The 27,750-nt window shown below is 63.3% G+C and overlaps 3 protein-coding genes across 11 annotated transcripts; 1 reads left to right on the top strand and 2 right to left on the bottom strand.

The window, feature by feature from the left end:
• Positions 1 to 258: 258 nt before the first annotated feature.
• On the bottom strand, positions 259 to 5,573 carry Fen1 (flap structure-specific endonuclease 1). 3 transcript variants are annotated; one of them, XM_023707084.1, is made up of 2 exons: positions 4,801 to 5,573; positions 259 to 1,967 (listed from the first exon to the last, which is right to left on the bottom strand). In XM_023707084.1, exon 2 carries the CDS (start codon positions 1,963 to 1,965, stop codon positions 823 to 825), a length of 1,143 nt encoding a protein of 380 aa, XP_023562852.1. In that variant the 5' UTR covers positions 1,966 to 1,967; positions 4,801 to 5,573; the 3' UTR covers positions 259 to 822. The 3 variants fall into 3 exon arrangements, with proteins under 3 accessions (XP_023562852.1, XP_004646779.1, XP_023562853.1); XM_004646722.2 differs by lacking the exon at positions 4,801 to 5,573 and adding an exon at positions 4,069 to 4,260; XM_023707085.1 differs by lacking the exon at positions 4,801 to 5,573 and adding an exon at positions 3,999 to 4,102.
• Tmem258 (transmembrane protein 258) lies at positions 4,338 to 7,178 on the top strand. The gene is made up of 4 exons (XM_004646721.3): positions 4,338 to 4,430; positions 5,895 to 6,004; positions 6,469 to 6,604; positions 7,019 to 7,178. The coding sequence occupies exons 1-3, from the start codon at positions 4,428 to 4,430 to the stop codon at positions 6,593 to 6,595; spliced, it is 240 nt and encodes a 79-aa protein (XP_004646778.2). The 5' UTR covers positions 4,338 to 4,427; the 3' UTR covers positions 6,596 to 6,604; positions 7,019 to 7,178.
• A 1,241-nt stretch (positions 7,179 to 8,419) lies between these two features.
• Myrf (myelin regulatory factor) lies at positions 8,420 to 27,734 on the bottom strand. Of its 7 annotated transcripts, none has more exons than XM_023707075.1 (27): positions 27,642 to 27,734; positions 20,940 to 21,027; positions 20,605 to 20,868; positions 19,081 to 19,142; positions 18,138 to 18,369; positions 17,317 to 17,567; positions 17,114 to 17,237; positions 15,717 to 15,912; positions 15,068 to 15,144; positions 14,852 to 14,962; positions 14,575 to 14,665; positions 14,106 to 14,306; positions 13,875 to 13,986; positions 13,534 to 13,643; positions 13,174 to 13,334; positions 13,013 to 13,085; positions 12,843 to 12,931; positions 12,644 to 12,712; positions 12,370 to 12,450; positions 12,177 to 12,265; positions 11,911 to 12,075; positions 11,502 to 11,738; positions 10,198 to 10,279; positions 10,044 to 10,118; positions 9,862 to 9,967; positions 9,064 to 9,138; positions 8,420 to 8,965 (listed from the first exon to the last, which is right to left on the bottom strand). In XM_023707075.1, the coding sequence occupies exons 1-27, from the start codon at positions 27,685 to 27,687 to the stop codon at positions 8,891 to 8,893; spliced, it is 3,342 nt and encodes a 1,113-aa protein (XP_023562843.1). In that variant the 5' UTR covers positions 27,688 to 27,734; the 3' UTR covers positions 8,420 to 8,890. The 7 variants fall into 7 exon arrangements, with proteins under 7 accessions (XP_023562843.1, XP_023562844.1, XP_023562845.1 ...); XM_023707076.1 differs by having other exon boundaries at positions 12,177 to 12,262; XM_023707077.1 differs by having other exon boundaries at positions 20,605 to 20,838.
• Between the last annotated feature and the right edge of the window lie 16 nt (positions 27,735 to 27,750).

Below are 27,750 nucleotides of genomic sequence, written 5' to 3'. Positions count from 1 at the left end.
GGGGCACATTCTCAGAGTGGCTCTGTATCTCACAGGGCAGGTGGGGCAGAAAGTCTACTGAATTTATTAAAACTTGCAGCAAGAAGAACGAGCCATTCTTCCAAATGGCTGGCACCATAGCAGCTGCGGCCTCGCGGGGAGCACAGCGCCACCTCCTGGCCACTGGTCAAGCCAACATGTCTACCGTGGAAAGTTGGAAATGACGGGGAGAATTTTCAAATGTTTGCAAAGAACATCACATTCAGGGTACTTCTACCATTTTATTGATTTTCCCCCCATTCCCATCTAAAACAACAGCAGAAGAAACCAGTGTTCAATCTTACTCTGGGCTGACCGGCAAGGCCGGAAGAGCACACCAATGTACTCCTCTGCACAGCGCCCGAACGCACCAGGTCAGGTTCCCGCCACCTCACGATGCACACAAGCCTTGCTCCAAGCGCGGGGCCTCCTGCTCTCACCTGCCCGTCTCTTCTAGGCTGGGTCGAGGAAAGGTGGAGCGAAAAGAGCACAGCAGGTTCTGCCTTGGCCTCCCCTCGGCCCCCAGCTGGCCAGCCACAGTGCCCTGCCATCTGGTCCCCACCACCACCCTCCCCCTTCTGCTTTAAGACACACTGCTGTCACTATCACATGACACGGATCCAGTCCACCAGAGGTGGTGCAAGCCCAACACTTCCCTGAGCTACAAGAGGAAGCGGCAGCTTGGCAACCTTCCCACTGTGACCCCCGTGATAGGGAGGCACCGTGAAAAGGTGGCACGGGCGTCTTCCTCGCTGAGGCTTCTGAGGGTACGAGGGAGGCGCCCCAGGTCCGGGCACAGCGACTTTATTTCCCCCTTTTGAACTTGCCCACTGCCCCTGTCTTCGCCTTCTTCTTCGCAGACCCCTTGGGCTCTGGCTCTCTGCGTTTGGCTGAGGACAGCGAGCCGGTCACCTTGAAGAAGTCATCCAGCCGGCCCTGCGTGCTGCCCTGGCGGCTCCTGCTCAGCCGCCGGGCGCCGCTGCGGACCCGCTCCTCGGAGAACTGCTTCTCACCGCACAGGAACTTGACCAGCCCCTCCTCGTCAGGCTCGCTCCACTTCAGCTCCACAGACTCGGGGTCCAGCACCTCGGGCTCCAGGAAGAGCTGCTGCGCCTCCCGGTGCAGCCAGTTCTCTGGCACTGGGTGCTTGCTGGGGTCAAGCCGCCGCACGATCTCCTCAATGCTCTTGTGCTTCTGGATGAGGTCCACTGCGCGCTTGGGCCCGATCCCCCGGATGCTCTCGCAGTAGTCACTGCCCAGCAGGATGCACAGATCCACAAACTGCTCCTGGGTCAGGCCCAGCGCCTGCAGGACGCGACCCAGGTGGAACTCCTGGATGGGCAGCTTCTTGGCCTCGCTGGCAGTCAGGTGCCGCATGAGCACGGGGCTGCCGAAGGTGAGGCAGTCCATGTCCTCGGTGGCCGCAGCGTAGACCTTGCCGGCCTTCACCAGGGCGGCGCAGCTGGCCTCCGCCTCGCTGGGGGCCTCGAGGTGTGGGATGCCCATGAGGCTCAGCAGGTGCTTGCACTCATCATTGTGTTGTTTTGTGACCTTCACCAGCCGCTTGGTGAACTTCTCCACCTCCTCCTCCGCCCCGGCGGCCTGGGCCTGCTGCAGCTGCTTCTCTGCCTCCGCACGCCGCTCGCCACGCTTGGCCAGCTCGCCTGACTTGAGCTGCGGCGGCTTGCCGTCGAAGACGTACACGGGCTTGATGCCATTCTCCATCATGCGGATGGTGCGGTAGAACATGCCCATCAGGTGGCTGGTGGTCTCTCCCTCCTCGTTCTGCAGCGTTTCCCCACCCTGGCGCACAGCAATCAGGAACTGGTAGATGCTCATGGAGGCGTCGACGGCCACCTTGCGGCCAAAGTAGCTCTTGATGTCATTCTCCCGGATGGCGCCCGGGGCCACGTCTGCAATTAGCTTGGCCAGGCCTTGAATCCCCATGGCTGAAAGGGAAAGACAGGCAGAAGAGAGGCTTTAGGCACCTGCAGTCTAAGCCCAGTGTCACTCGGCAGGTGACAGCCAGCTGATTCTCCTGAATAAATCTGGTAAAGCTGTTTTGTTGTAAGAATTAACAAAAATCGACACATGCATACTTGGGAGGCTGAGGCAAGAGGATCACCGTGGGTTTGAGGCCAGCCTGGGCTACACAGTGAGTTCCAGGCCACCCTGAGCTGCACAGTGAGACATGGAAAAAACCCTCCCCCAAAACACCTCTGGCTAAGTACACATTAGGAGCTGATTTGATACTTGTAGGAATCACACACTGAAAACAGCATTCCCTTTATCAGCTAAGCAAGTGTGCCTGCTCCCTGTCCTGTCCCACTCCGAGAACTCCGAGGTGAGGGCCGTATCTCACACGTAGTTGTCTCACATGCTGCTTTAATCCGCCCTTCGGCGCCCCTCAGCACACAAGCTTCTGCTTTCATCGGAATGTTGCTGGGAGTTTTCAATCTTTACCTTTGTATTTTCTGTCCACCACTAATTCTGAAACGTGAGACCCTCGGCTCCTTCCCTTCGCAGGGCACCCATGTTTCTGTCACCCTGCCCAGTAGGGTGCTCCTGCCAGCCCTTCCCTGGGCAGTGATTCCCAAACCACCCCCACAGCTTCTGCCACTTCCAACCAAGAACCAAACTTTCATTCACCTAGTATTTTCTCTAAATGGACCCTACTTTTTTTTTTGTATTTTAGTAAGGGTCTACAGGGTCTCACTACGTAGATTGGACTCGTAGTAATCTGCCTGTGTTCAGCCTCCCAAAAACTGGGATTGCAGGCACATGCCACCACACCCAGTCTCAAAGACCCAACTTTTAAAATGAGCTGAAAAAGAAATACATGTTATGGGCTGGAAAGATAGCTCAGTGGTCTAAGTTCCTACCTGGCAAGTGCAGGGACCCAGGTTCAATCCCCAGGTGCAAAAAGCCAGCCACCAAAACCAGGAACGGTGGTGCACACCTGTAATCCCACCGCTGGGAAGGCTGGGTATCACTATGAGTTCCTGCTGCGGAGTGAGACCCTGTACCAAATACATTAAAAAAAAAAAAAAGAATTCATCTTAGGGAATATTTATATTAGCTATATTTTAATATGTGCCAAATGTATAATTATTAAATAAAGATATTTTAGGCTGCGCATGGTAACATACACCTGTAATTCTAGCTACTTGCGACTGAGGCAGAAGGATCATAAATTTGAGCCCTGCCTGGGCAACTTGAGACTCTACCTCAAAATCAAAGAAAGTCGAACGGGCTGGGGATGTAGCCAAGGGTGAAGGCCCTGGGTTCACTCCACACTACTACAATAAACAGAAGCTTAGCGTGCACTTAAAGGCGTCTGGGCAGCAACCGAAGGACTATCCTACCCGCCTTCTAGTAGCTCCCACTCTCCAGAGCACGAGTCAGTGACTGCAGTACTCCTATTCCTGGTCAGGTCCCAACAGCGCCGCAGGCATCGACATCTTCCAGGCTCCGGCTCCCGCCACACCAGTTTGGTTCCCCCGGAAACAGCGGTGGCGGCCCTAGTGGGCCTCTGTCCTAGGTTCCTGCAGCCACCAGCGCGCCTTTATCAAGTCACTTGTGCTAGGTTTCCTCGTTCACTAACTAAGGATGGCAATCTCGCCTGCCTAGCAGGATTCGTGCTAAGAGGAACGGCGGCAGCAGACGGACAAGCTCCGCGCAGCACCTGGCGCTCTGCAGACGCTCCCAAGCGACGGTTCGTGGGATGGTGCGCCCAGCGCCGCGCACGCCGCCCCGTGGCCGTTCCTCCTCCTGCGACACCCGGCCCCGCACCTGGTCCCAGACACGCTTCTACAAAGCACACGCCGCGAGCCGCTCGGCAGGCGCTACGATCCCCGTCCTGCGAGAGGAGAAAGGCCCGGGGTCCCGCCAATGGCCCAGGTCTCAGCCGGAGGCGCGGGCCGGCCGGCTGGCAAGCCGCGCGCCGCCACCTCCAAGGCGACCCCGCCCTGGGGTCTCACCTGAGCCTCGGCAGTCGGCCCTGGTCGCGCGGCGCGAAGCGAGGGCCGAGACCGAGTCCTCCGAGCTTACCCGCCGCTCAGCGTCCCCGCGCCTTCCAAAGCCCGCGCACGCGTCACGTGACACGCCCGCCGCGCACAGCCTCCCGGGAAATGTCGTGCACCCCGCGCCCGGGTCCGCGTCCTCGGGCCGTGTGCGCCAGCCGGGGCAGTGCTCTCTCCCGGTGCCCCGCCCCAGCCCTCGGCCCCGCGAGTTCCCACCCCGCCGACTCTCGGGCTCCTAGGTCAGCCACCCTACGCGCCCCCAGGCCTCGGGACTACAAGTCCCACAAAGCCCCTCGCGCGGGCACGTCCTCTTCCGGCGCGCGAGGCGCGGTTCCTGCCGACGTGTTCTTCCGCTGGCGAGCGAAGGCGTAGGCTGTGCTAGGCGAAATGGTGAGAGAGAGGACTGGGGAGCGCCCCTGGGCTGCGAGGAGCCCGCGTCCCACGCCACGTTCTCTCGTGGAGGCCTCGGGACCCTGATGCCGCATCCCAGCTGGACCTGGCGGGCGGAGGATGCCCCGGCGGGGCTCCTCGGGCGGAGGGCTGGAGCGCCGCGGGCTTCCGAGGTCGCCGTTGCGGGGGCGGGGGCGTGGTGGGCGCTGGATACCCGCGCGCGTGCAGCTGTCGCCTGCCTCGCCGTCTAGAGTGTCGCCCCCACCGCCCGAACTCACTCCCAGGCCCGGGCAAGTGTCTCGCCCCCTGAAGCCCGGGGACTCGCAGGCCCGGGCCGCCGCCTCCCGGGAGCGCCCAGCGCCGTGCAGACCTCTCCGCGTGTCGTGGGCTCGTGGTCATCCGCCGCGCCTGCTAGGGCCCGCCATCTGACGCGCTGCTGGCTCTAGGACGAGCTCTATTCATCTTTGTATTCCCAGCACAAACACAGGGCCTGCGAGTGGAGCCCCAATAAATGGCAGCGATTGTCCTCATTGCTCCAGGGGGCTGGGGGGCACATAATTGTTTACTGGGTTGGACTCCAGTGTCTCTTCGAACAATGGGATCCGTTTACTTCTCTGGAGTTGTTATGTTCTCGGTCTCAGGAGCATTGGCGGTCGGGTGACAATGGAAGTTAACATTTGTCCAGAGCTTGACGTTTGCAGGCCTCTTTCACAGGCGTTAGCTCATAAGCGCCCCTGCGACCTTAGAAGGAAACAGACACACCTGTGGAGCATTGAGCACGATGTGCCCGCATTGGTCATCTTAGGTCAGACAGCAGCCCCGAGGGCTACGTAGAGTTGTGTCCTCCTGACAGGTGATTGGCGGAGCCAGAGTTTAACCCATGTCTTCTACCTATAGTTCCTGAGTTTTGAATTACAAATTATGGGCTGGGTGCCCGTCTAGGCTCTTAGAGCAGGGATTAGGAGCTCAGAATCTGTTGACACTGGCTCACAAGCTCCAGAAATTATGGACAGGCTTTTTCTTCTATGTGTTTTTCCCAGGCAGAGCCCACGGCTTGCCTCACCTTTTCATAATGGTTGTAGGCCTCGGAAGATGCTAAGGACCACTAATTCGCTGCCCCCGTGTTGCGGTCTGTGTGGTTGCCAACTTTAAGACCCAATTGTTGCTGGGTTTGGTGGTGCACACCTGTAATCCCAGCAATCAGGAGACTGAGGCAGGAGGATCACTGCAAGTTTGAGACCAGCCTGGGCTACAACATGAGCTCAAGGCCAGCCTGAGCTGTGTAGTGAGACCCTGTCTCAAACAGAAGAGATGAAATTGTCACTGTCATAGTGCATCATGAGCTGTTGGTTCTTGGAGATCTCTACATTTCCCAGGCAGAGATGGGCCCCTGTCAGTCACAGCCGCGGCTCTCCAGGCCGAAAGGGTGGGGTTCTTGTGTGACTGACCCCATGCTTCCCCTAGGAGCTTGAGGCCATGAGCAGATACACCAGCCCTGTCAACCCGGCTGTCTTCCCCCACCTGACCGTGGTGCTCCTGGCCATTGGCATGTTCTTCACCGCCTGGTTCTTTGTGTATCCTTTCCTGATCAGCCAGTGGGCCAAGTGAGTGGTGGAGGAAGCTGAGAAGCACCCTGCCAGCTCTGTGTTGAGGTGGGAGCAGGACAGGACTGGTGACGGCCGAGAGCCGCTGCAGCTGTGATTTCCAGTTCAGGTGAGCTTGGTGTGCTCTTGAGACTGGAGGCAGCGGCCGGGAGCCGAGGTTGGAAAGGTGGGATAAAGCAGGGTAGAGCCAGGTGTCAGGAAGGCTGAGGGCTGGCCCGGCTCTGTCAGGAGGAGCTGTGACCCCGGGCAGGGGGCTGAGCCCAGAGGCCTTGTGTCTACATGGGCAGTGGTAGGGGAGCAGAGCCCAAGTCAGCCCATGGCCCCTCCCTGGGTGCATCAAGCCTAATCCCTCAGCCAGCACCTTCCTGCCCGGTGCAGAGCCAGACAGCTCCCTGCACTCTGCAGTCCTGCTTATCCTTAACAGTCCTGCCCAGCTACGAGGTCACCTCCACCAAGTACACGCGGGACATCTACAAAGAGCTTCTCATCTCCCTGGTGGCCTCGCTCTTCATGGGGTTTGGTGTCCTCTTCCTCCTGCTCTGGGTTGGCATCTACGTGTGATTCTCTGGGGTAAGAGCTGTGATAGGTGGGACAATCTAGCCTCCAGGGGCAGCCACGGAGGGGGGGTCTCCAGACTCCCCAGCATAGCCCCAGGACTCATAGAGAGGGACTCTGGACACACGCCCCTGCCCCTCCACTCACGGGGCTTTGAGCCTTGTGATCTGCTTGGTGACCCGCTAGTCAGTGCCATGGTCTCCACACACCATGGCCCCTAGGGAAGGATGTGGCCAGGGTGAGTCGTGCACCTGTGACTCACGAGGACTGCTGTGTATGGGCCCCCCGACAAGGCATGGGGAGTTGCCCAGGTGACCCAACCACAGAAGAGTGCTGTATGCCTGCCCACCTGGCAGTGTGGGCTTTGGCGAGAGGAGGGAAGAAGGGGCTTTGGTCTGCCTTTCACACCCCTCTCCTCTCCTCTTTCAGGTACCCCAGGAGGCTTCGCTGAATCTCTGCTTTTATAAATTAATTTTTTACTGATGTCAGAAGTGTCCCATCTGCTGGTCACAATAAAGGCAGATGGTGACAGTCCTGTCCTGCACCCCTTCTGTGGGGTAGGGGCAGGGCTCCCCTCTCCTGTTCCTCATCTGTCCTTCCTGTGGTTCCTGCTACTGTGGGTGGCCTGTGGAGGAGCATTCTAGAACAGGCTGATCTAGGAGCCTAGACAGGCCCTCTGCCCCTGGAGTTCCAGCCCGCCATACGGCCACCCTTGGTGGAATCCTTTCACCAGGTGCAGCTTGCCCCCTCCAGGCTCTGCTGTCCCGAGTGTTTCCTGGCCAAGTGGCTAGGTGTAGGAGCCAGGGGAAGTCGTGTGTGTACAGGAGCCATGTGGCATCTTGGTGCAGTTCCCGTGGCTCCAGCTCATGGGGCCTCCCTCTCCCACCAGAGCGCTCAAGAAGAGAGCAGGAGGCAAGCTCAGATACAAAGCAGTATTTGTACATTTATTTATATATGTATATTCACTTGAGAGAAGAAATGAGCAGCTAGGGGACCAAAGAGGGTGCACGATAAATACGAGAGGGTGGGAGCTGAGTGGGGTGGCACTGAGCAGGCTGCTGGGGGTTTGCAGGGGTCAGCTTGGGGAGGCCCTATGTACAGCCAAAGCCAGGGGACAGGCAAGAAGGCCCCAGGGTAGGAGGCAGGTGGCCACTCACTTCTCCCACCCCTTTATACCTGGGGCTTGGGGCAGCTTTGGTCCAGCATTCACCCCGTTGGGCAGTGGGAGCTGTGGAAGGGCCCCAGGGGCAGAGGACAGTCACTCTCCAGTTATGGGCCCTCAGGCCAAGCCCCTGTGCCCCCAGCACAGGGAGTCTCAGTCTTGCCCAGGGGCAACTATAAGACACTGGCAGGGTGGCTTCCCATAGGACGGGGCAGGGGCCTAGAGCACCCTGCAACCCTGGGAACGGCTTGGGAAGGCCCTAGGTCAGGATGAGCCCCCTGCCTCCAGGGTAAGTGCTTTGAGGGCTCTGCAGAAGGGGCCCTCGCTCTGGGCTTCCACAGAGCAGGAGGGACCACCTCTTCAAGCACTGCCTGGGCAGCGCGCACAGTTGGGGGCAGAGTGAGGTGCTCCAGGCACCACTGCCACACAGAAATAGGTGTGCACCTAGAGCCTCTGACCTGCTTCCCTCTGTACTCCCCACCATGTGCCACTGCTCTGGAGACAGGGCACCCACAGGGGGAGCCAGGGAGAAGCCGGAGCCATGGGGTACACGAGGGTCTGAGCTCTGGGAGGGCCAGGGCCAGGGTCTGTGTCTTCAGAGGGCTCACCCAGGGCTGTCTGGCCCACCTGTCCTCCCAGCATGGTTGCCTGTCACTAACTGCAGTATGCCTGCTCCGAAGGCTGAGGCCAGCAGCCCCACGGAGCCCTTTCTGGGATGCCCCAGGCTTCCTGGGCCTGGCTCAGGCTGTAGGGTTGGGGTGGTTTCATCAGGCGCCAGGTAGATGTAAGGCACAGGCACCAGCCATCCAGGGCTGGCTTGGGCAGCCTCAGGCCACACTTCAGGCTTGGGGCAAGGTCCACCATAATGGTCACCCCTCCAAGCTGTCCCCGTGGATTCCTGGGGGTCAGTACCGTGGGGCCCCAGCAGGTCTCTGGCTTAGAGGCCACTGTGGTTGAGTTGGCCCTGCCCTGCCCTGGGAGCTGGCAGGTAGGGAGGCAGCTCCAGTGTAAAGACTTCAGTCTCCCAGTCCTATCCCTGCAGCGTGTGACAGCCACCAAGTGGTGACACCAGCTCCAGTGTAATACTGTGTCCAGTGAGGAGGGCCAAGGCCCAGGCCCAGTATGGCCACCTCGGCCGCTCAGGGACACAGGCGGTAGAAGTGGAAGTAGTAGTCTGTGGCCCGCATGGCCTCCGAGCTGCAGTTGGCCTGACCCTGGGTGGAAGGTGGTGTGAGAAGGCTCAGGAGCTCCCAGCTCCATAGCTCCCTGCCCCACTAGAGGGGGGTGTGCGGGGGGACAGGTGGGTCCTCACCAGCAGTGCCACGCGGAAGTGGTAGGTGAATTCACGGGCAGGCAGGATGGTGACTGGCCACTCATGGGCGGTGCCCTGCAGAGTAGGACAAGGGTCAGCCCCAGCCTGTCCCACCCCTGGGAATTGGGGCGCTTTGAAGAGATGAGAGGAGGGCTGGCCCAGCCTCCCCCTGCGCACAACCCTGTCTTGCTCCTAACCGCGCCCCAGCCCAGGAACTGGCTCAACCCACCCTCCTAGTTACAGGTGAGGAAACTGAGTCAGGGTCCTAAACCACAGTATGACGGCTGGGGTTTGAACCCAGGGCTCCCTGGTGCAGCCTCCCACTGCAGCTTGCCGGGCCCCTATCAGGAACAGCCAGCCCGTGTCTGTGGTGTCTGGGGCGCAGGCGTCCCGGTTCTTGGGTGCTTCTCTCTCCACCTCTTCCCTCACTGGCACCTTCTGCTTCCAGAGCTCCTGCCCGCACAGAGCTTGTCCTTGGAGGCCACTGCCCGAGTGCTCTGCTCTCACCTAGGTGGGGGCCAGGCCTGGCCCTCATGGAGGCCCCCAGAGCCGCTTGCTGAGCAGGCAGTGAATGGGTGTGGGCTCGAGTCTTCTCTGTGGGTTCTTACGCCCTACCAGTCTCAGTGCCTCCCTTTACGGCCCTCACGTTGATGACACGCCCACCCTGGTCCCTGCGCCTGAGAGGTGGACAGTGAATAGAGCTGGCCGGGTCCCTTGTGGAGGTGCCGGTTCCACTCAGTTGCTCTCGCTGTCCAGGGAAGAGGGTCAGGGCTGCAGCCACAGCTCCTCCGCTCTTACCTGAGTCTCTCTGGGGGGATGGGGGAGTTGTGGGACGCCCCCCTCCTCACACGGCTCCGCTGCTGACGTCAGGCTGCACAGCACCACGGACGCAGGCACGGAAGAGCTGGGGGGGAGCAGGGTGAGCAGGAGGTGGGGTCCTTGCACCCACCCTGCCCCATCTCAAGTCCCACATGGCTCACTTCATCTCCAGGGTCAGGCTGAGGTGCACTGGCGTGCGGCTGCTCACTGGGATGTGGTAGGTGAAGTTCCCAGGCCTGCAGGGCAGAGGGAGCTGAGCCAGGCTTGGCCGTGGGGCCCCTGCCCACCTGGAGGGCCCCGGTGGGGGCAGCCCACCTGCAGGCCGCCTCCGTGGCACAGTGCCGGGCCGTGATGGGCGTTGCGCTCTCCAGCACCTGGATGGAGGTCAGGGAGGGCCCTGGGTGTGTGGGAAGAGAGGCCATTGGCGGGCCGGGCTCAAGGCAGGACGGCTGCCAGGCCCCTCACTTGCACCCCACTGTGACTGTCAGCACACAGTGCTGCCACACGCACACAACGTCGTCGCTGCACAGGTCCTGCCCCGGGCGCCTGAGCAGCTGGCCCTTCCCTCTCCCGCCCCTGGTGGCGCCACAGCGGCGGCTGTGGTCACTGCGCAGGACCAGTCTTGAGAGCCACAGTGGGCACGCCAGCCCCCACCGCAGCCCCCACCCCACGCCGTTCCCAGCGTGCTGGCCTGGGCGCAGGCCTCCCTGTTATTCTGGGAGTGGGGCACAGGCCCACTGCCCTTCCACCTCCTGCTGGACCCTCTACTTTGATGTAGCACCACAGGCCGCTACCATGAGTAGCCGGGCCAGGTGCCAGGCCAGGCGTGACGGACAGCGCTTGTCCCTCTTCGCGTGGCCCTCCCAGGTAAGCCTTGTCTGTCACCTCCCTCTGAGCCTGCTCACTGCTGCCACCTCTGCAGGCTCTCTGGGGGCAGCAAGTGTCCACGCCGCCCTTAGGGCCGTGGCCCAGGAAACACTGCAGGACGACCCCCACTTGGGGTCACTGTCACTTTGAACTTCGGCCTGTAAGTCACCCTTCAGGCCTTTTTGTTCTTGAACCATGGAACTTAGTGGTGAAGGTGACAGACGGCTGTGCAGACAGCTACCCACGCCCACAGGCAGCTCCCGGGCACCTGCAGAGCCCAGTTTGAGAACCGCTGAAATTACAGGATCTCAGAAGGCCAGGCGTAGTGGTGCACACCTGAATCCCAGCACTCTGCGAGGCTGAGGCAGGAGAATCGCAAGTTCCAGCCCAGCCTGGGCACCGTAGTGATTCAGTTAGACCCCACCGCAAAATAAGAGAGAGAGAGAGGCCAGGGCTCAGTCTGCAGTGCCACACGTGCGGTCTTAACGCCGCTGCAGGTTTGAGGCTGGGGGGTCTGCGGCCCTGAGCAGCGCAGTGACTAGGCAGCTCAGCAGGCAGGTGGGCTCCCCCACTGCCCAACCCCACACAAGCCGTTCCCTGAGGTCTTCCCCCCTTGGCGGGCACAGGAGGGCTTGCTTGCACCCTCAAAGGAGGGCTGGTGAGCCATGCTGATTGCAGAGAGTGTTGTGACGGTGTGGCACTGTGGGATGGGCCACAGCCCTGTGGTCCAGGGGGTGCGGGGAGGCAGGTACCTGGCTGGCCTTGAGTCGCAGAGGGGCCAGGTGGGGGGAGTGCTCGGCGGGCCCGGCCGTGGAGCCTGAGACTGGGGCTGTTCTTTGCCTTGCTCAGTCCCCCGGGGAAGGGAACTGCAGGGCTGGCTGCAGGCTCCACGGCCTTGGGGTGCTTGACATGGCCGATGCCGTTGGCGGAGATACCCCAGGACTTGGCCCTGATGTTGGTGACGGGTAGCGGGGCCACCTGGCCAGGGCCTGTGGGCAGAGCCAGGGCAGGTAGGTCAGCACTGGCACCTGTGTGGCTACCTGGAGCTTGGAGTCCATGCCCCCAGACCCTCTCAGGGCAGACCTTGGGTCCTGCTCCTGGCCCACAAGGCCTTCCCACCAACAGGTCTTCCTGGTGTTTCTCCAAACTGCCTGGCCTTACCTGCCTGAGAGGCTGCACCTGAGTGGTTGGCGGCCAAGCTGGGGCTGGGACGAGAGGCTGGGGCAGGGCTGGAGGTGGTAGCACAGCAGACAACAGGGCAGGGCTGGCTGGGACACAGGTCCAGGGCACGGATGGCTGGCCCCTGGGTCGTGGGGCTGGGGGTCTCTGAGGAAGTGCAGATCTGTGTGAGCCCAGAACATGGTCCCACATCACCCGGCCCACTCGGCTCACCCAGCCGGCCCAGCCCAGCCCAGCCCGGTGCACACCTGACAGCAGAGAGGGCCGCATGCCTGGCAGCCCAGTGGTCATGGGAGCCTGGCGGAGCTGTGTGGTCCCAGAGCTCTGGCTGGACCTGCTGGGGAAGGTGGGCTTTCAGGGGTGGGGCTGCGGGGAGGCTGGGCAAGAAGCCAGAAGGAGGAAGGTGGAAAGGAGGCAGGAAGGCGCGGCGGCTGCACATACCATGCGCACAGGGCCGCACTCCCCCCAGTGTACTGGGGCCGGAGCAGGGCCAGCAGACATGATGAGGACGTGGCAAGAGAGCTAGGTGTGCAGAGGCCGAGAGGGACAGGCACAGGGAGGAGAGAGAAGGCACAGTCAGAGGCAGCCTGGGAGCAGGGGACGGTGGGCCATGGCCTGAGGCCTACCCTGGCTCCTTCCTGCCCCAGAGCACTGGACCCAGGGTGAGCAAGGGCCTCGGACAGTGCCCCCAGCACCCAGCACACCCCACACATACCCATCAGTGCCCACCAGGTCCTCCTCGGCACGCAGGCTCAGCACGTACAGCGTTGACATGGACACCACGCTGGCAGCCCCAGGACAGGGTGACTGTCAGAGCCAGAGCCGCCAGAAGCGCCCCTGGGGTGGGGAGGGGGGCCCTTCCCTGGAGACCTTGGCCGCCTCCCATGCCACACCCCAGGGCCCCCGGGTGTCACCTGAAGGCCATGACTACCACCAGGGCAATGATGGTTCCCTGCAGGAAGCGCTGGCTGACACAGGCTTGGTCAGGGATCACGGAGGATGTCTGAGCAGGGGAATGGAGAAGCAAAAGGAGACTGCGGCAGCCTGTGGGGTGGGGGAGGGACCCCAGCCCGCCCGCGCTCACCTTGCTGGGCACCTTCGGGGGCCTCTTTCTGTGGGGGACACTGCCTGCCCGGCTGAATTGGCTGCCGCTGTGGCTGCGGGGAGGGCCAGCTCAGGTTGGGCCTGCGAGCCCCGCGGCCAGTCCCCCCACCCTGCCTGCCGCTACCGCTGCCGCACACCCACCTGAGGGCGCCTGAGCTGCCGGTGGACTTGAGGCTGTCGAGGCGCCGCAGCTTGGCCAGCCTGTGGCTCCAGCGCTCCAGCTCATCGATGCGCGTCTCCAGGTTGTCCGTGAGCTTGCAGAGCTCTTTCACGGCACCCACATTCTCCATGAAGATGCGCTCCTGCACCCCACAGGCATGCAGTGAGAGGGGACCCACTTCCTGGGCCCGGCGAGCACATGCGCCTCAGTGGTGTGGCAGTGGTGACTGTGGCCCTGCCACACAGGGCCCTGCACCCAGCCTGTGGTGCCTGTGTGCTGCTCCCTGTTGGTGGGTCTGAGGGCCCCCTCCCGCTCAGCCCGGATCCCAGCCGCCTGCCCACCTTGTTCACCACCAGGAAGTTCTCCACAGTCTTCCCATTGGCAAAGACCACGTCCCCGGTGTCCCTCACAGCCTCAGGCAGGATCTCCTTCACCTCCTGGGCAATGACACCTGTGCACCAGCAGGCATGGGCCCCTCAGACAGGTGTGCCCCAGGACACAGGTGTGGGGGTGCTGGAACCAGTGGTCTTGGGAAAGGGCAGCTTCCCAGGAAGTGGGGGCCCATACCTCCAGGGGCCAGGAATCAGACTTCTGGTTTAAGGGGTGAGGCTCCAGGGCTAGTGGAGGAGCCCCTGGGAGCAGGAAGCCAGGATTTTGTGGGGCAAGGTGCTGGGGCCCCTACCAGTCTCAGGTGCTGTGGCCTCGATGCCCGCACTGGCGGCGAACTCGGGCTTGTAGCGGTAGTGCACCAGCCGCATGCGTGAGATCCGCTTTAGCTGCTCCGTGGTGTCCACCTTCAGGAACAGCCAGCCTGAGCCTAGCAGGTGGGCGGGCTGGACATAGACAGCAGACCCAGCCCCCACCCGCGCTGGGGGGTGCACCCCGGCCCCTGCCCTCCTCCCCAGCCACCCACCTCCTGCACCAGCTCCTTGGCACGCAGGTCCGAGGGCTGCAGCAGCGAGCCCATGACTTTGACGTTGCCGTGCACCACCAGTGCCTCGTCTGGCCGGTCGGTGTTGATGCCCACGCGTCCGTGGTGGAAGACTGTGTCGGGCAGCTGCGCCCTCTGCCACAGCACATCACTGTCGCTCTCAAACTGGCCTGGGTTGGAAGCCTAGGTTAGGTCAGGTTGGGGCTGAGTCAGTCCTGGGAGATGGATGGAGACCGCAGGGTCCTGGGAGGGGAGCCCCAAGCCGCTCTCCCAGGCCCCTCCAGCCTCCTCACCCGCTGTCCAGAGGAGTTGCCCTAGTCATAGGACAGCTCCCAGCTGCTGTGGCCTCCCCCAGGAGGCTGAGGCATCTGCCCTGAGCTACCTCTAGATCTCACCCCAGCCCACAACCACCACCCACAGCCATCAGCCTGGTGGGCAGCAGGGGCCTCACCCGCACAATGATGCGCTCTGAGATCTGTGCGGCCAGCGTGTAGTTCTGGTTCTGGGCGTGGGCCTGGAGCGCCACCACCAGCATGAAGTACCTGGACACACAGGCCAGGCACGCGGGGTCGGCCGTCAGGAAGCCTGTCCTCCCGCGTTGTGGGCAGACGTGCTACGAGGGGCCGACGTTGGGCCACCACTGCCTCCACCCCTTGGTCCCCAGGGCAGGGCAGGGCAGGGCAGCGGTAGATGGGCCCTTGGACCCTGTGGGTGGTGGCCTGCCTCACCTCTGATCAGGGTTGGGCTTGCCCTTCTTGCGCATGTTGTTGGCAGTGGTCTCGCTGAAGTGCAGGCGCCCCACGGTCACCTTCGTGACCTGCTCTGGGGGCAGATTGACCCTGCAGAGGAGGGGCAGGTGCTCAGGGCAAGAGGGAGCTGCGCAGCCAGGCCAGAGTGGTCACCGGACTGGGAGTGCATCCGGCGGCCCCGACGGGGACACTCACGTGACGGGGTTGAAGGGCCGCTTGCTCCGGTCAGACTGCGACTGCTCGATGTTGATGGACTGGTTCAGGGCCTCCAGCTGGGGGCACAGGGTGGCACTCAGGGGGGCCACCTGGTTCTCAGCCTCTGACACCTGGCCAGGTGCGGAGCCCAGCCCACATCCCTGGGCCTTTGGGAACCCACCAGCCTGGGGGCCACCCCTGCCCTCGCTCTACCACTCACACAGCCCTGCACCCTGCCTGAGCCCCTCCTGCCCACGTCCCCAGCCTGTCACAGTGGGGGGGCTAGGGGCCAGGCTCTGGGAAGGGGAACCCTAGATACCGCAGCCTCCACAGGCTGAAAGGGCAGAAAGTACCAGGCAGGCTGGACTACAGGTGGGCCCAGGCCCCTACAGGAGCTGTGGCTGTGCCAGATGGGCACCAGGCCTCAGAGGGAGGCAGCCGCTATGAGCTGTGTTGCAGGTGGGGCCTGGGAAAGGAAGGGCCCAGGAGAGGATGTTGCAGGGGAGGTTCCTGGGGAAGCCAGGGCGAGAGCGGCGTGGGGACCCCGGGGTCAGCAGGCCGGGGGGGGGGGACCTGGAAAGTGGGTAGCGGGCGGGCCAGGCTCTCGGGGACCCAGCCCCCCCCACGCCCCGCCTAGCACCCCGCCTGCCTTCACTCCATGCAGCTTCAGGTAGAAGCAGTCGAGCGGCTTGAGGCCCTCAGGCGTCTTCACGAACTTGGGCTCCCCCAGCACTCCGATGTACACGGTAACCTGGAAGTGGTTCTTCTTCTGGCATACAAAGGCATCGTCCCCCACGGAGAAGTTGAAGCCCTTGTCAGCATCCACGCGGTATGTGAGCATAGGCCTGGGGGCAGCCGGGAATGCGTGGGGTCACGGGGTGCCTGCGCTGGCCAGGGACCCCAGCCTGTACCCCACGGCCCTCCTTCCTGCAGTGAGGGGCTGGCATGTCCCCAAAACGGAAACCGAGTCTCAAGTGTCTGCACACACTTTCCATGTGCGCTGGTGACAGGACGCAGGCGGGACCCAGAGCCCCCAGAGGGAAGGAGCTCTGGGAGGTGCTCCACGCCCCCACCATGCCCGGCCCCCCAGGAGGGGCCATACGGCTGGGGGCCGTGTCTGGAGAGCCTCACCGGGCGGGCCTGACAGCTGGTTGCCATGGGAACGGCGGAGCCCGGTGCTGTCTCTGCAGGCCCAGCCCCTGCCCACGGGCTTGTGTGAGCCCCCCAACTTCTGCCTAGGAGGGAGGAGGCACTTCGAGACTCTCCCTGGGCCCCTGCCGAAGCTCACCCACGGGCTGCTCCTTGGCTGGCTCCTTAGGGGAGCCCCAAGTGGCACTGAACGGTGCAGCAATTGGCCTCTGTCCTGTCCCCCCTCACAAATCCTGCAAAGTATGCTCTGCTGCTCACAGGCACCCCTCGGGGGCAGGGAACCCATTCCTATTCCCAGATCACCCCTTTTCCCTCTTGGGGCCCAGGGAGGCCACTCACCCAGGCTCTGGGCCCAGGCCTGTGCAGCTGGCTGGGTCAGCCGCAGGAGCATGGGGGAGTAGGAGTTCCACCAGGACAGCCCTCGCGCTATCCCACCTCAGGGGCCACCTCAATGGCACCTCCACTGGACCCTGCCCAGGCCTGGGGGCCTCCCACGGGAGTTCTGTGCCCCAGGCGCCAATGCCGGAAGGCTACCTCGCCTGGGCCTGGCACTGTCCAGAGGGAGCAGGAGCCAGCTACCCTGTTCCCCACCCAGCCCTCTGCGGAGCAGGGGAGTGGTCCACCCATGGCCTGGGCATTGGGGCAGGGCCAGGAATGCCCCAGGAAAACCTCTGCCAGCACTCCCCACCCTTCTCCTGGCATGGCCCAGGCTGTGGGCAGGGCCCAGCACCCTGGGCTTCACCATCTTCCTGGAATTCAGGGGAGGAGCAGGTGGAGGAGAAAGGAGGGCTCGAGGCCACATGGCCACTTCCTCCTGACAGGGGCCAGGGCCTCCAGGCATGCAGCGCCTCCCTGGGGTCCGAGGGTCCATGCTCCCCTGGGGCTGTGGGGACTTACAGCTCCTTGTAGTTGGCGTCATACAGAGTGGCCCACTTGTTCTGCTGGTGGGGCTGCCACTTGATGGACTGGTAGTTGGGGTCCAGGTAGGAGCCACTGAGGCTGTCACTGTCCTGCAGGAGACCTGTGGGGGAGCCGTGTGGCCAGGGCTCAGCTGCTCCTCTTTCCCCACTGCCTACCCCCAGGGCTGGCCGGCCAAGTACCTGGGGAAGGCGCCCCGGGTGGGTGCCAAGGTGGGGTCTGCGCCCGGGCAATGCTGAGGGGCAGGGAGCTGGGGCCTGGGGACAGAGGGCCCTGTGGGGGCCAGGGTGGGGACGGGGCTCGGGCGGGGTGTGGGGGCAGAGCCGACACAGTTCCAGGTTCCTGCTTGATCATGCCGTTCAGCATCTGGGCGTTGAGGGTGTCAGGAGGCGACTCAGAGTGCTTTCTCTTCTTGGAGGGATGTGTGGGGAGTCTGCGGGGACACAAGCACCTCCAGGGGCTGGCTTTCCAGACCCTCCTGGCCCAGATGACCCCTCTGCTGGGGCACCCTGGGCACTCTGTCTCACACCTGTCCCCTTGGTTTCTAGTCACCCCTGTCCATAGCCTGGTACACACAGTACCCTTCCTTAGGAGCTATGGCCTCGGAGGCCTGGGCCACAGAGGCTAGGTGCAGGACCTACTCTCCTGTCTATGACAAGGTTTGACAGCAACACCTTTCCTTGAACAAAACTGAAGAAAACAACTTCTTTTGAGTTTTTGAGTCAGGGTCTCACTATGGAGCCCAGGCTGGCCTTTCATTTATGGTGATCCTCCTGCCCCAGCCTCCCAAGTGCCAGGATCACAGGCATATACCACCATGCCTGGCAGATGAAGGACTGTGGGGACAGTCACTGGGGTCCAGGCTCTGGGCCCGACCCCAGCTCATTCCTGGCTCTCCCTGCCAGGACACTGGTGTACCCAGCCACGCTGCAGTTGGCCTGGTTGCGCCCCAGCCCTTGCTGTCCCATCCCCATGCCCCCCTGCTTGGGCCCCGGGGCCTCACTCGGCTCCATGCTGCAGCAGCTGGTGCAGCATCTGTGGCTGCTGGGAGTGGTGCAGCTCGCTGGGCATCAGCCCCTGGCCCATGGCGGCGTAGGGTGGGAGAGGCGGCTCGGGCTTCAGGTACAGGTCCCGCTGCAGGACGGGGTAGTGGGGTGGTAGTGGGTGCTCCAGGCGGGGGGGCAACCCCACATGGCACAGGCTTTCCGGGGTGATGGTGCGTAGGAGCCGGGGGTCTGTGGGAGAGAAGGGGTCAGGGACCATGTCCTCCTGCAGCCCAGGCTGCAACTTCTGGCCAAAGGAGCAGGCAGGAAGGGAAGCCTCTCAACTGGGCAGGCACGGCCAGCACCCATGCCCCACCCTGGAGGCTCCTAAAGCCCCTAGCCCTAATCAGCCCCCTTCAGGAAACCCCCTCACAGCGCCTGGGAGCCAGGCTCCCTGCCTGCCCCTGGGGTTGGGGGGAGTCTGCAGCCCCCTTTGTTCCTGGCAGGCATTCCAGGCATGTTTGGTAAGATAAACACAACTCCTGACCCCTCTCGGGCTGCCAGGGTCATTCTGAGCCTGGCCACCTGGGGGCCACTGCGCCCCTGTGTGCCCGGAAGGGAGGAAGGGAAAAGAAAGGGACGGAAAGGAAGAAGGCCGGTGTGCCTGCTTTGGGCCCTTCCCGGCATCCACTTACCACCAAAGGGTGCGTCCATGATGGCGCGGGTGGCTGGGTGGGCGGCATCCCCACTGGGGACGCTGGCTGGAGACAGGGCCCAGCTCCCCACCCGCCCTCGTGGGGAAACAATAGCCAGGCCTGGGAGTATTTGACCAGCGATAATCTCACTGTTGGGCAGCCCCAACCCCTGCACCCCGCCTCCCACCCGCCCTCCGATAAGGCCGCCCCAACCAGCCCCAATCACTAGCCCGAACCAACCAGGAGGCAGCCAGGGCCCTGGACTCACCGTTCACCTGCTGGGGGGAGTAGGCCTCAGAGCCTGAATCAGGGGGCGAGTCGGGCAGCATGCTGTGGGCCAGAGGGGCTGCTGGGCCTCAAGCTGCCAGTGCCTGGGCAGCCCGGACCCCTGGAGGCTCCTCACATACACGCCTGAATACCATCCCTCTGTGCCTTCCCCTCTGGTGCCCAGCATGCCCTGGGGCAGAAGCTCCAGCCCCAAGCCCCATGGTCACTGTGGCTGAGATCTGGGTCCTTAATGACTCTGGCAGCCTCCTGGAGGCCTAGGGGTCTTGAGGCCAGTGGGCCACAGGGCTGACCCCCAGAGGCAGGTGTGGGCCGGGCAGGGTGCCAGTTCCGCAGGGCCTGGCCAACTTTTTTCTTGCCAGTTTTGTTTATCAGTGGTTTGCGAGAAAGAACAAACTCAAGCCCCAGAGGTCAGTGCGTCCTGGGTGTAAGCCTGGTGCCTGCCTAGCAAGGGGAAGGCTGTGGCCACACAGGGTCCAGCTCTGTGCCTGTCCCTGTCTACTGTCTGGACAGAGTCCCCTCTGTGGTGCCCACAAAATGCCAGCAAGGCCACCGAGCCTTCTGCATGCAGCCCAGTACCTACTGCAGAGGCCCAGTGTCCCCAGACAAGCTCCCCACCTGCCTCATGACTGGAGCTAAGGAACCAACTCAAGACACAGACCCTGAAGTTGGGCGCAGTGTGCCTGCCTGGCATCCCAGCAGTCTGAGAGGCTGAGGCAGAGAGGGTACAAATTCAAGCCCAGCCTGGACATTTAGCAACTTAGTGAGATGTTATCTCAAAATAAGAAATAAAAATGGCTGGGGATACAGTATGCTCAGGGCAAAAGTTCAATCCCCAGTATTAAAAAAAAGTATTTTTTTTGTCTTTCAGACAGGGTCTTGACATGCAATGAAAAACTTAAAATAGAGAATAGGACCTCGAGTGAGGTTCGGTGAAGAAAGCTGAGAAGAGTGGACGGTCACTCAGCCTGCACCCTCACCATCGCCTCGGGCCCAGCAGGCTGAGTGCTGGCCAGCAGCGCCCTGACCACAGCCGGGGGCCGCGTCGAGGTCGCTCACACCCTGTGGCAGCCCAGAACTGTTCTCCCTGCAAAGCCCGGGCTTCCACTTTCAGTGTGGGCTTGGCCCTAGGCTGCGTGTGGCACTGGAGGGGAGCCTCAGGCCCCACATGCTGGCCTGGGACAGCATGCTGAGCACCCCTGCTCCGACCAGCCCAAGGGCGCCGGCCAGGCCCTGCACAAGTCCTGTTGGCCCCTCTGTGCAGGAGGCCGCAACCCAGTGCAGGGCTCAGGCAGGGCGCTCACTCATCCTCACACTTGAGCCCAGCCTCCGCCCATCCCCCAAGGCTGTGCCTGTCAGGGCTGGCACCCACCTAGCACCCCAGGCTGCTTCTCTGGGACCCAGACAGGGCTCACAGGTGTCCCTCAGAGATGGGGTGGGGTGGGGCCTTCAGAGGCTAGCTCAGCCCCACACCTGAGACCCAGAGCAGCTGCTCAGCCCCACTCACCCTGGGGCATAGGGCGCCTTGGGCTCGGCCTTGATGGGCGGCACAGAGCCCCCTGGGAAGGGCTTGGGTGCAGCGCCCAGGCCATTGTTGTTGTTACAGTTGAGCGGGGCGCTGTGGCTCTGGGGCGGGAGGGGGCCATGGCGCCCCAGGGAGGGTCCTCCAGCTGCGGGGCTCAGGTGGTGGCCCCCACTGGAGCCGGGGACCGCAGGCTGCGAGTGTGGGAAGGAGGTCGAGCTGGCAGGAGCAGAGATGTCAGGGAAGCAGCTGTGGAGAGGGAGGAGGCTCAGTGCCACCCGGGACAGCGGGGCGGGCGGGCCTGGGCTCTCGCCACTCACAGGTCAGACGCGTCCTCCTTGCCGATGTACTCCTCCAGGATGCTGGTGTCGATGTTAGACGGCTCTAGGGCACCGTTGATATCGTGGCCTGCAGGGAGGCCATGGCTGGGCAGGCTCCCTGGGGACCTCCGGCCCCCTCCTGTCCTCTCAGGGCCCTCGCTGTCCACCACCCAGCCCTCCAGTATGCGCAATGGCGTCCCTAGCCCAAGGAGACAACTGGACGGTGCAGAGTGTGGATTCAGGGGCAGGAGGTCACTCTTGTCCCACCCCTGCTTCCTAGACAGCTGATCAGAATGGCTGGGGCTCTCATCTGAGACAGGGTTTCTGAGCTTGGAACCCCAGGAGGAGCACTAGTGCTTCATGGGGCCCAGGACCCACTGCCCGTGTGGCTGGGACCCCACAGGGGCTGTCCTGCCCCATCCTGCAGTGACACAGGGCCTGGCCAGGTAAGACCACACATTCTGGGCATCCTGGGGCCTGGGGGAGCCCTCTGGCTTTGGGGAGGCAGGTACACTAGCACCTGGCCAACCCCACACAGTGCTGCATAGACAGACCACTGCTCCCGAACCCCAAGGAGACAGGGCCTGGCTCAGCCAGGGGATGAGGGCACTGACTCTGCTCCTGTGCCCGTGCCCATGCCTGCCCACCGGTCCCAGCCCATGAGGGAGGGTCTGAGCCGGTGCCCAGGGCCTAGGCATCCCGAGGGCAGGGGGTGGTGCTGCCCTCCCCTCCCAGGGTCACCTTGCGGGGGGGTTGTGTGGGGGGAAGCCAGAGGACAGGACGATAAGGGGGCTGACGTAGGAGATGCGTCACCCTGATAAGGCAGGACGGTCCCTCCCACGCTGCTGACCTGGGCTAGCCAGCCCCGCTAAAGCAGGAGGGACCCTTCACTGGCTCACACTGCCCTGCCTGGTGACACTGGGCATGGTGCACCTTCTCTGGGCCTCAGTCTGCCCGTTAGGAAAGTGGGGCCGGCTTTGAGGTGCCTGCCGCAGTGGTTGCTGGTGCCCCAACCCTAGCCCAGGGTCCATGGAGCCCCGGGCCCAGCTGCTCCTGGCCCTGGCTGGCATTTTAAGAATGCTGAGCCCCGCTTAGGTGATTAATGAGCAGCTAAGCCCTCCCAGGAGTCATGCGCCTGCCCGCGACAGACTAGGGCCCCCAGCAGCCAGCAACACCCACCCAGCTGGGCCCAAGGCTGAGGGCCCAGAGCCCCAAGCGATCCTAAACCACAGGGCCCGTGGGCTGCGCGGCTCCCTGTGGGCAGCCACCTCCTCCGGTGGCTCGAGCTCCTGAGCAGGTGTCAGTCCACCCTGTGCAGGGTTGGTGAGCAGCGCTGCCCCTGAACTTGGCGTTGGGGTGGTCATGTTCACCCAAACAACACAGCTGGAGGCCAAACTCGGGCCAGGCCAAGCCTCAGCGGCAGGGTCGTGTGGGGCCGCAGGGCTGGGAGGGGCGGGAACAGCACAGCGGCAGGCTGAACTTGGAGCCCACCCTGGACTGGCCACCCCTCCTTCCCTCCTCCTTCAGGAGCTCCTAATCACCCTAATCCTCCTGCCCACCTCCCCCAGAGTGAGAGGGGATGGGAGACCCTAACAAGAACCAGATGTGGCTGGGGGAGGCGGGACCCTCGGTGCCAGGGACGGGCGGGCAGGGTGGGGGAGGGGAGCATAGGCCCAGGGTGCAGACCCCGCCCACCTGCCCAGGAGCCCTTGCTGCACACTGGGGGTCCAGCCGCCAGCAGCAGGCCTACTTGCCCCACCGACCCACGAGAAACGGAACCCTGGGCCCAGTGTAGTCTCGAAGTTGTCCTGCATCGCTGCCCAAGGAGGCCTCGTCTAGCACCGCTGAGGGTGCTGGAGGCTTGGCGCTTCCCATGGGGGCAGGGTAGACCCACCACTGGGAAGTGACACCCCCACAAGGTCACAGAGTGACAGCTATGTGCCCCTCCCTGTCCCTCCTCCAGCCTTGCTCCATTACTGGGCCCAGGGTGGACCCAGAATCCCTGTTGGCTTCAGCCTCAGCGTGGCCACCCCTCTTCCCAGACAAGCACACTCGCCACAGCTTCTCCACGGGGCCTGTGCTCCCTCCCCTCCCTCCTCAGTAGAGGCCAGGTGGCTTCCCGTCCCCCATCTTACAGGTTGGGGGCACTGCCCGTGGCCCCCAGGGATGGGAGCTAGGCTGCATCCCTTTTCACCAGGCTGCAAGTAGCCTGCAAGCACTGGCACGTGGCATTTGTGTGTGTGAGTGTGAACCGTGGCATGCAGGACAGTGACCAGGACTGCTGCAAGGGTGTCTTCCGGCAGGCCAGGCCCCGCTCCTCACCATGACCCAGCCCTTTATTACCTGCTTGAGACAGGAGCCAGATGCCGGCTTGGCCGGCAGGCAGGGGTCTGGGCTGTGGCCCGGTCCCCCACTGTTCCTCTGCCCTGAGACCACCCTGCTGGGCAGGAGAGAAGCCAGGTGCAGGACGGAACAGGCGGGGACCCAGGTGTCCCTCCGCCTGAGCCCCTCCCTCCCACCCCCCACCAGCTGTGGCTGCTGGCTGAGTCTCTGCCATTGTCCCAGGGGCCGTGAGGGTGGGGACGAGGCACAGTGGGAGGCTTGTGCCCTGCCCACCCCCTCCCTCCCCCGTCAATGGGGCACTTGTCAATTCATGCCCCAAACATGGCGGAAATCCCGTCGGCCACGTGGCTGCAGGCAGGGTGGGCCAGGCCTGAGGATGCTGGCCAGGCCCGGTACTGTGAGCATGGGGTGATGGGGCCCACGCCCGTCCCCATCCCCCAGCATCCCTGCCAGGTGTCTGACCCAGGGTGCCCCTGCCTGCCCTGGCATAGTCATAGGGCCTGGAGAGCCCTGGGCTTGGGGTCCTCGCTTCCACTTGAAATTCTGCTTTGTGGTGCTGTGACTCACGTCCCCTCAGCCACAGCACTCTCGGGGTGGGTGCTGTGTGGCACCTTCCCTCGTCTACTCCCGGCACCCAGTTCTCAGAGAGCTCAGCCCCACAGCCCCTCAGACAAGATGTGGCTCTGTCCCTTGGGTCCTTGACCTGGGCCATGGTTCTCTGTTCCAACACCATCAGTGCCCTGTGGGCGACCTGCAGGGACCCTGTGCGGCTGCTACGCTGTCCTCTGGTCACACACGGGACCCACCCACGAGGACTGAGGGTGGCTGCCACTGCAGGCTGGGGCTCCTGGCCCCTCTGCTTGCTCTGGGGCCTTGGTGTTGTGCAGCCCCAGGAGCAGATGCACTGACACTCTCCAGGCCCTGTGCACCCACAGGCTCCTGTGCTCCTGCAGGGAGCTCCTGCCAGCCCCCAGTTCTGGGCCAGGCAGCTTGAGGCTCCGGGACAAATCGGACAACCCCAGGTGCTATCTCATCCCAGGGGCGATGAGGGACTGGGTGGTCGGCAGTCCTACTGCCTCGTGGATAGTCCCGGCACATGCTGTGACAGGTCTGGATGGCCACCACTCAGCTGAGGGTGACTTCAGCCTGTCAGGGCCAGTGCCCGCCCACCTGCAGGCACCTAGGACCCTAGGCCAGCTCCCTGCAGCCAACCCTGTGGGTCCATGCGTCAGCTCAGCACTGGGGAGAGTTACCAGCTGCTCTGCACCAACCCCTGCCCTGTCCAGGTGCAAGAGGGGTGAGCTCTCCTCCCCCAGGTGGACAGAGAGCCCATGGGACAGGCTGGGCCCAGGCCTGTCCCAGCCCAGGCCCTGTGCACAGCTGGCTCCCCTCTCCCTGGAACCAGGACCAGAGTGGAGCCTGGGCTGGGCTTCCAGGACCTGCAGGTGGGCAGTCACTGCCTATGCCAGCCTGTGGCACCTGCCCTGGGATGGATGACCCCTGAGTAGAGGCCGAGAGGCCAGGCACTATCTTCCGGTCCTACAGCCTCCCCAGGAGGTGGGCCCAAGCCAGCCCTGTGACTGTGTCCCCCATTTTACAAATCAAAAGAGGACTGTAGGCTGCAGAGATGCCAGAGAGTGTGCGACGAAGCCACTCATTGCCCTCTGGTCCCAGCCCGCATCCAGAGTCTGGGCCTTGTGGGAAACTGAGGCACAGTGCAGCCTTCTCAAGGAGGAGAAAGAAGGTGGATGGAATGGCTGGGCAGGGCCTGGCTGGTTAATGATTTAGTTAATGATTCCTGTTCTGCACTTATCAGGAGGGCAAAGTCCGAGGGCAGCAGCCAATGGGCACCTGCGGGCTGCCACCAGCAGCCCAGAGCCTGAGGCTAGAGCCCCTTGGGAGTGGGAAGGGGGCCGGGTTCCCAGCAGGGAGGCCTACGGGGGCCACCAAGACCTCAGCCTCCCGCCAGGACAGGCCTGTGGTGGGCTGGGCCCGGGTACACCCTAGGCCTCTGCCGGGTATCGACGGTGGCTTCCGCTGACTGAGCGCCTTCCTGCCGCCCCCCGCTCCCAGCCCTGGGGTGGGTGAGTCAGACCCCCCCCCCCCGTTATGTCGTGTCCTCTCCTGGCCCAGGGCCTGTGTCAGGGCGTGTGACTGGCTCACAGGGCTGGGACAGGGGTCTGAGGGCCTGAGGAGGAGCCCTCCTCTCCTTCACAGATGGGGTTGGAAAGGCCCCACCCCAGCCCCTGGGGGACAGACCATCAGGGGTCCCAGAGCCACTCAGACCATGCCAGGCCCCTCTCTCCGATCGATGACAGCCCCGCCCCAGCCTGGTAGAGGAGGCTGGAGAAACCAGGGCCTGTGGCTCCAGGCCACCTTGCTTTCTCTGCCTGCCTTCTGGGACAGCAGGCTGCTCCCCAGAATCCGAGGCCAGCACCCGTCCACTTCTGGACCCAGCCCTCATCCTCTAAAATGTCCCCCTCCCCTGGCATCATGACAACCGTATCTGCACAGGACAGGACCCAGAGAGAGCAAGCACTCTGTGTGGTTCACACGGCTCCCCACAGCTGCCTGCAGCACCACTCAGGCCGCAGCCTGACTCTCCAACACTGCCCTGCCCTGTCCCTGCCCTGGCTCTGGGGGTCCATGGCCCAGCAGACAGCTGATGAGGAGCCACTTGCCACCAAGACCAGTTACCTGATGGCAGCCAGTGCATCCTGCTGGCCGGTCCCCTCTCCACGGGCCCTGTGCCTATGATCTAGGCTGCTAGTGCTCTCTAGAAGGGATTAGCTGGTGGTCACGGGGGCCGCTGTACCAGCCTCCCACCTGGGCACAAAGCGCCTTAGCCCCCAGCTGGCACCCCTAGGATGGGACCAGCACATAGGCACGCGTCAGAGCCTTCCCAGGCCCTGCCAGCCCAGCGCCTCTGCCCATTGTTGGGGGCACACGCCAAGGCCAAGCAGGGACCAGGAGGCCCAAGGACGCACCTAGACCCCAGAGCTGGGCTGCCTTCCTGGAGCACTGTCACCCAGCTGAATCCTTTGCATGCCTCCTCTGCCAGGGTCCAGAGATCCTGGCCCTGCGCCCCCAGCTAGGGCTCTGGAGACTTCTGGCCCTCCTGGGCAGGCGCCGCACCCCGCCCTGCTCCCCACCACATTCTTCAGCTACTCTTATCTCTGGAGGAGCCGCAGCCTCCCTGCCAGGCGGCGCATGGCTAAGCTGTGGCGTCAGCCCCCACCCCCACCCAGGGCCAGGAGGGGAGGGTTGGCGGGGTCCTGGGAAGGAGGAGTGAAGGGGGCCTGGCCACAGGCCATAGGGTCACCTAGCAGGCCCCCTAACAGTACCCTGGGCCAAGACCCATGTCTCTTCCCCTCCCCTGGGAACGCTGGGCTCCAGAACCCCCTATGGATGATTAACAGTATGGGGGAACAAGCCCCCCCAAGTGGCCCTACTACTTTGGTACAGACTGCTTGACCTCATCTGTGCCTGCTGGGTGCTAGGGGTCCTGAGGCAGACAGTGCATGGGATGCCCTTACCCAGGCTGGTTACAGAATCACAGATGGGAAACTGAGGTAGGAAAGGCCTTCTCTTGCCCAGGGACTTGTCCCACAGCCCCAGCATGGTGTGCCCAGAGACAGGCTGCTGGGGATGGAGGAGCAGGATGTAGGCATAGGGAATGGGGGTAGGGGCTCCCCAAGACAGCAGAGGGGGCCACAAAGGGGCTTGGCCAGAGGTCTCAGCCAGGGTACGAGAGGTGGTGGGAACTGGACAGGGACCTGACTTCTCTGCCCCAGCACCAGAAGCAGGGAGAGCCGGGGTGGTGGGAGACGTAGGGCAGACCCCTAATACCTGGGGTGTGCAAGTTCCCGCCCCTTCAGCCTCCCCGGGGTCAAGGCAAGGGGCGGTTACTTCAGGAGGAGGCGCTGGGGACAGGTTTGGGGACAGCCTTGTGCCGCCCAGGGGTGAGAGTCAACCAGACAGGCTGTGCGGGCGGGGGGCTGTGCGGGCGCAGCTCCTAACAGGACCCAGAGCCACGCTGCTATTCGAGCTTTGAGCCTCAGGTGGGCACCGTCTCAAAGGGGATCCCGAGGGTCCTACCGCCTCCAGGAAGGCAGTCTCCAAGGGGGGTCTCGGCGCCCGAGTGTCTCTAAATGAGTACCCTTCTCAAGGGTCCCAGCCTCAAGTGGGGGGACCGTCTCAGAAGAGATCTGGATCTCAGGGGTCCCAGCACCGGGAAGGGGAGCAGTCTCAAGGGAGATTCCAGTTTGGGGTCCCTGCTGCGGGGGAGCGCGTTCGCCGCGTGATGGTCGCGGGGAGCCGGTCCCCAGGCCTGCGCAGGAAGTCTCGCGCGGCGCTCACCTTCGAAGAAGCGCTGCAGCGCCTCGGTCTCGTCCACCACTTCCATGACCGCAGCTCCGCCGCTGCAGCCCGGCCGGGGCGCCGCACGGCCGCCGCGACCGTCCCGCCT

Source organism: Octodon degus, unplaced genomic scaffold, assembly GCF_000260255.1.
Source record: "Octodon degus isolate 3935 unplaced genomic scaffold, OctDeg1.0 scaffold00279, whole genome shotgun sequence".
Taxonomy (NCBI): domain Eukaryota; kingdom Metazoa; phylum Chordata; class Mammalia; order Rodentia; family Octodontidae; genus Octodon; species Octodon degus.
Note: the sequence above shows the minus strand (reverse complement) of the source record. Positions and strands in the feature narration are given on the sequence as shown.

Coding starts and splice junctions, on each gene's coding strand:
- Tmem258 (XM_004646721.3), top strand. Junction 6,005..6,468: donor TTCACCGCCTGGTTCTTTGT/GTATCCTTTCCT, acceptor AGTCCTGCCCAG/CTACGAGGTCACCTCCACCA.
- Myrf (XM_023707075.1), bottom strand. CDS start 27,687: ATGGAAGTGGTGGACGAGACCGAGGCGCTGCAGCGCTTCTTCGAAG. Junction 17,568..18,137: donor CTGCTGCAGCATGGAGCCGA/GTGAGGCCCCGG, acceptor GTGTCCCCGCAG/ACTCCCCACACATCCCTCCA. Junction 9,968..10,043: donor AGCCTGACCCTGGAGATGAA/GTGAGCCATGTG, acceptor GCTCCCCCCCAG/CTCTTCCGTGCCTGCGTCCG.
- Fen1 (XM_023707084.1), bottom strand. CDS start 1,965: ATGGGGATTCAAGGCCTGGCCAAGCTAATTGCAGACGTGGCCCCGGGC.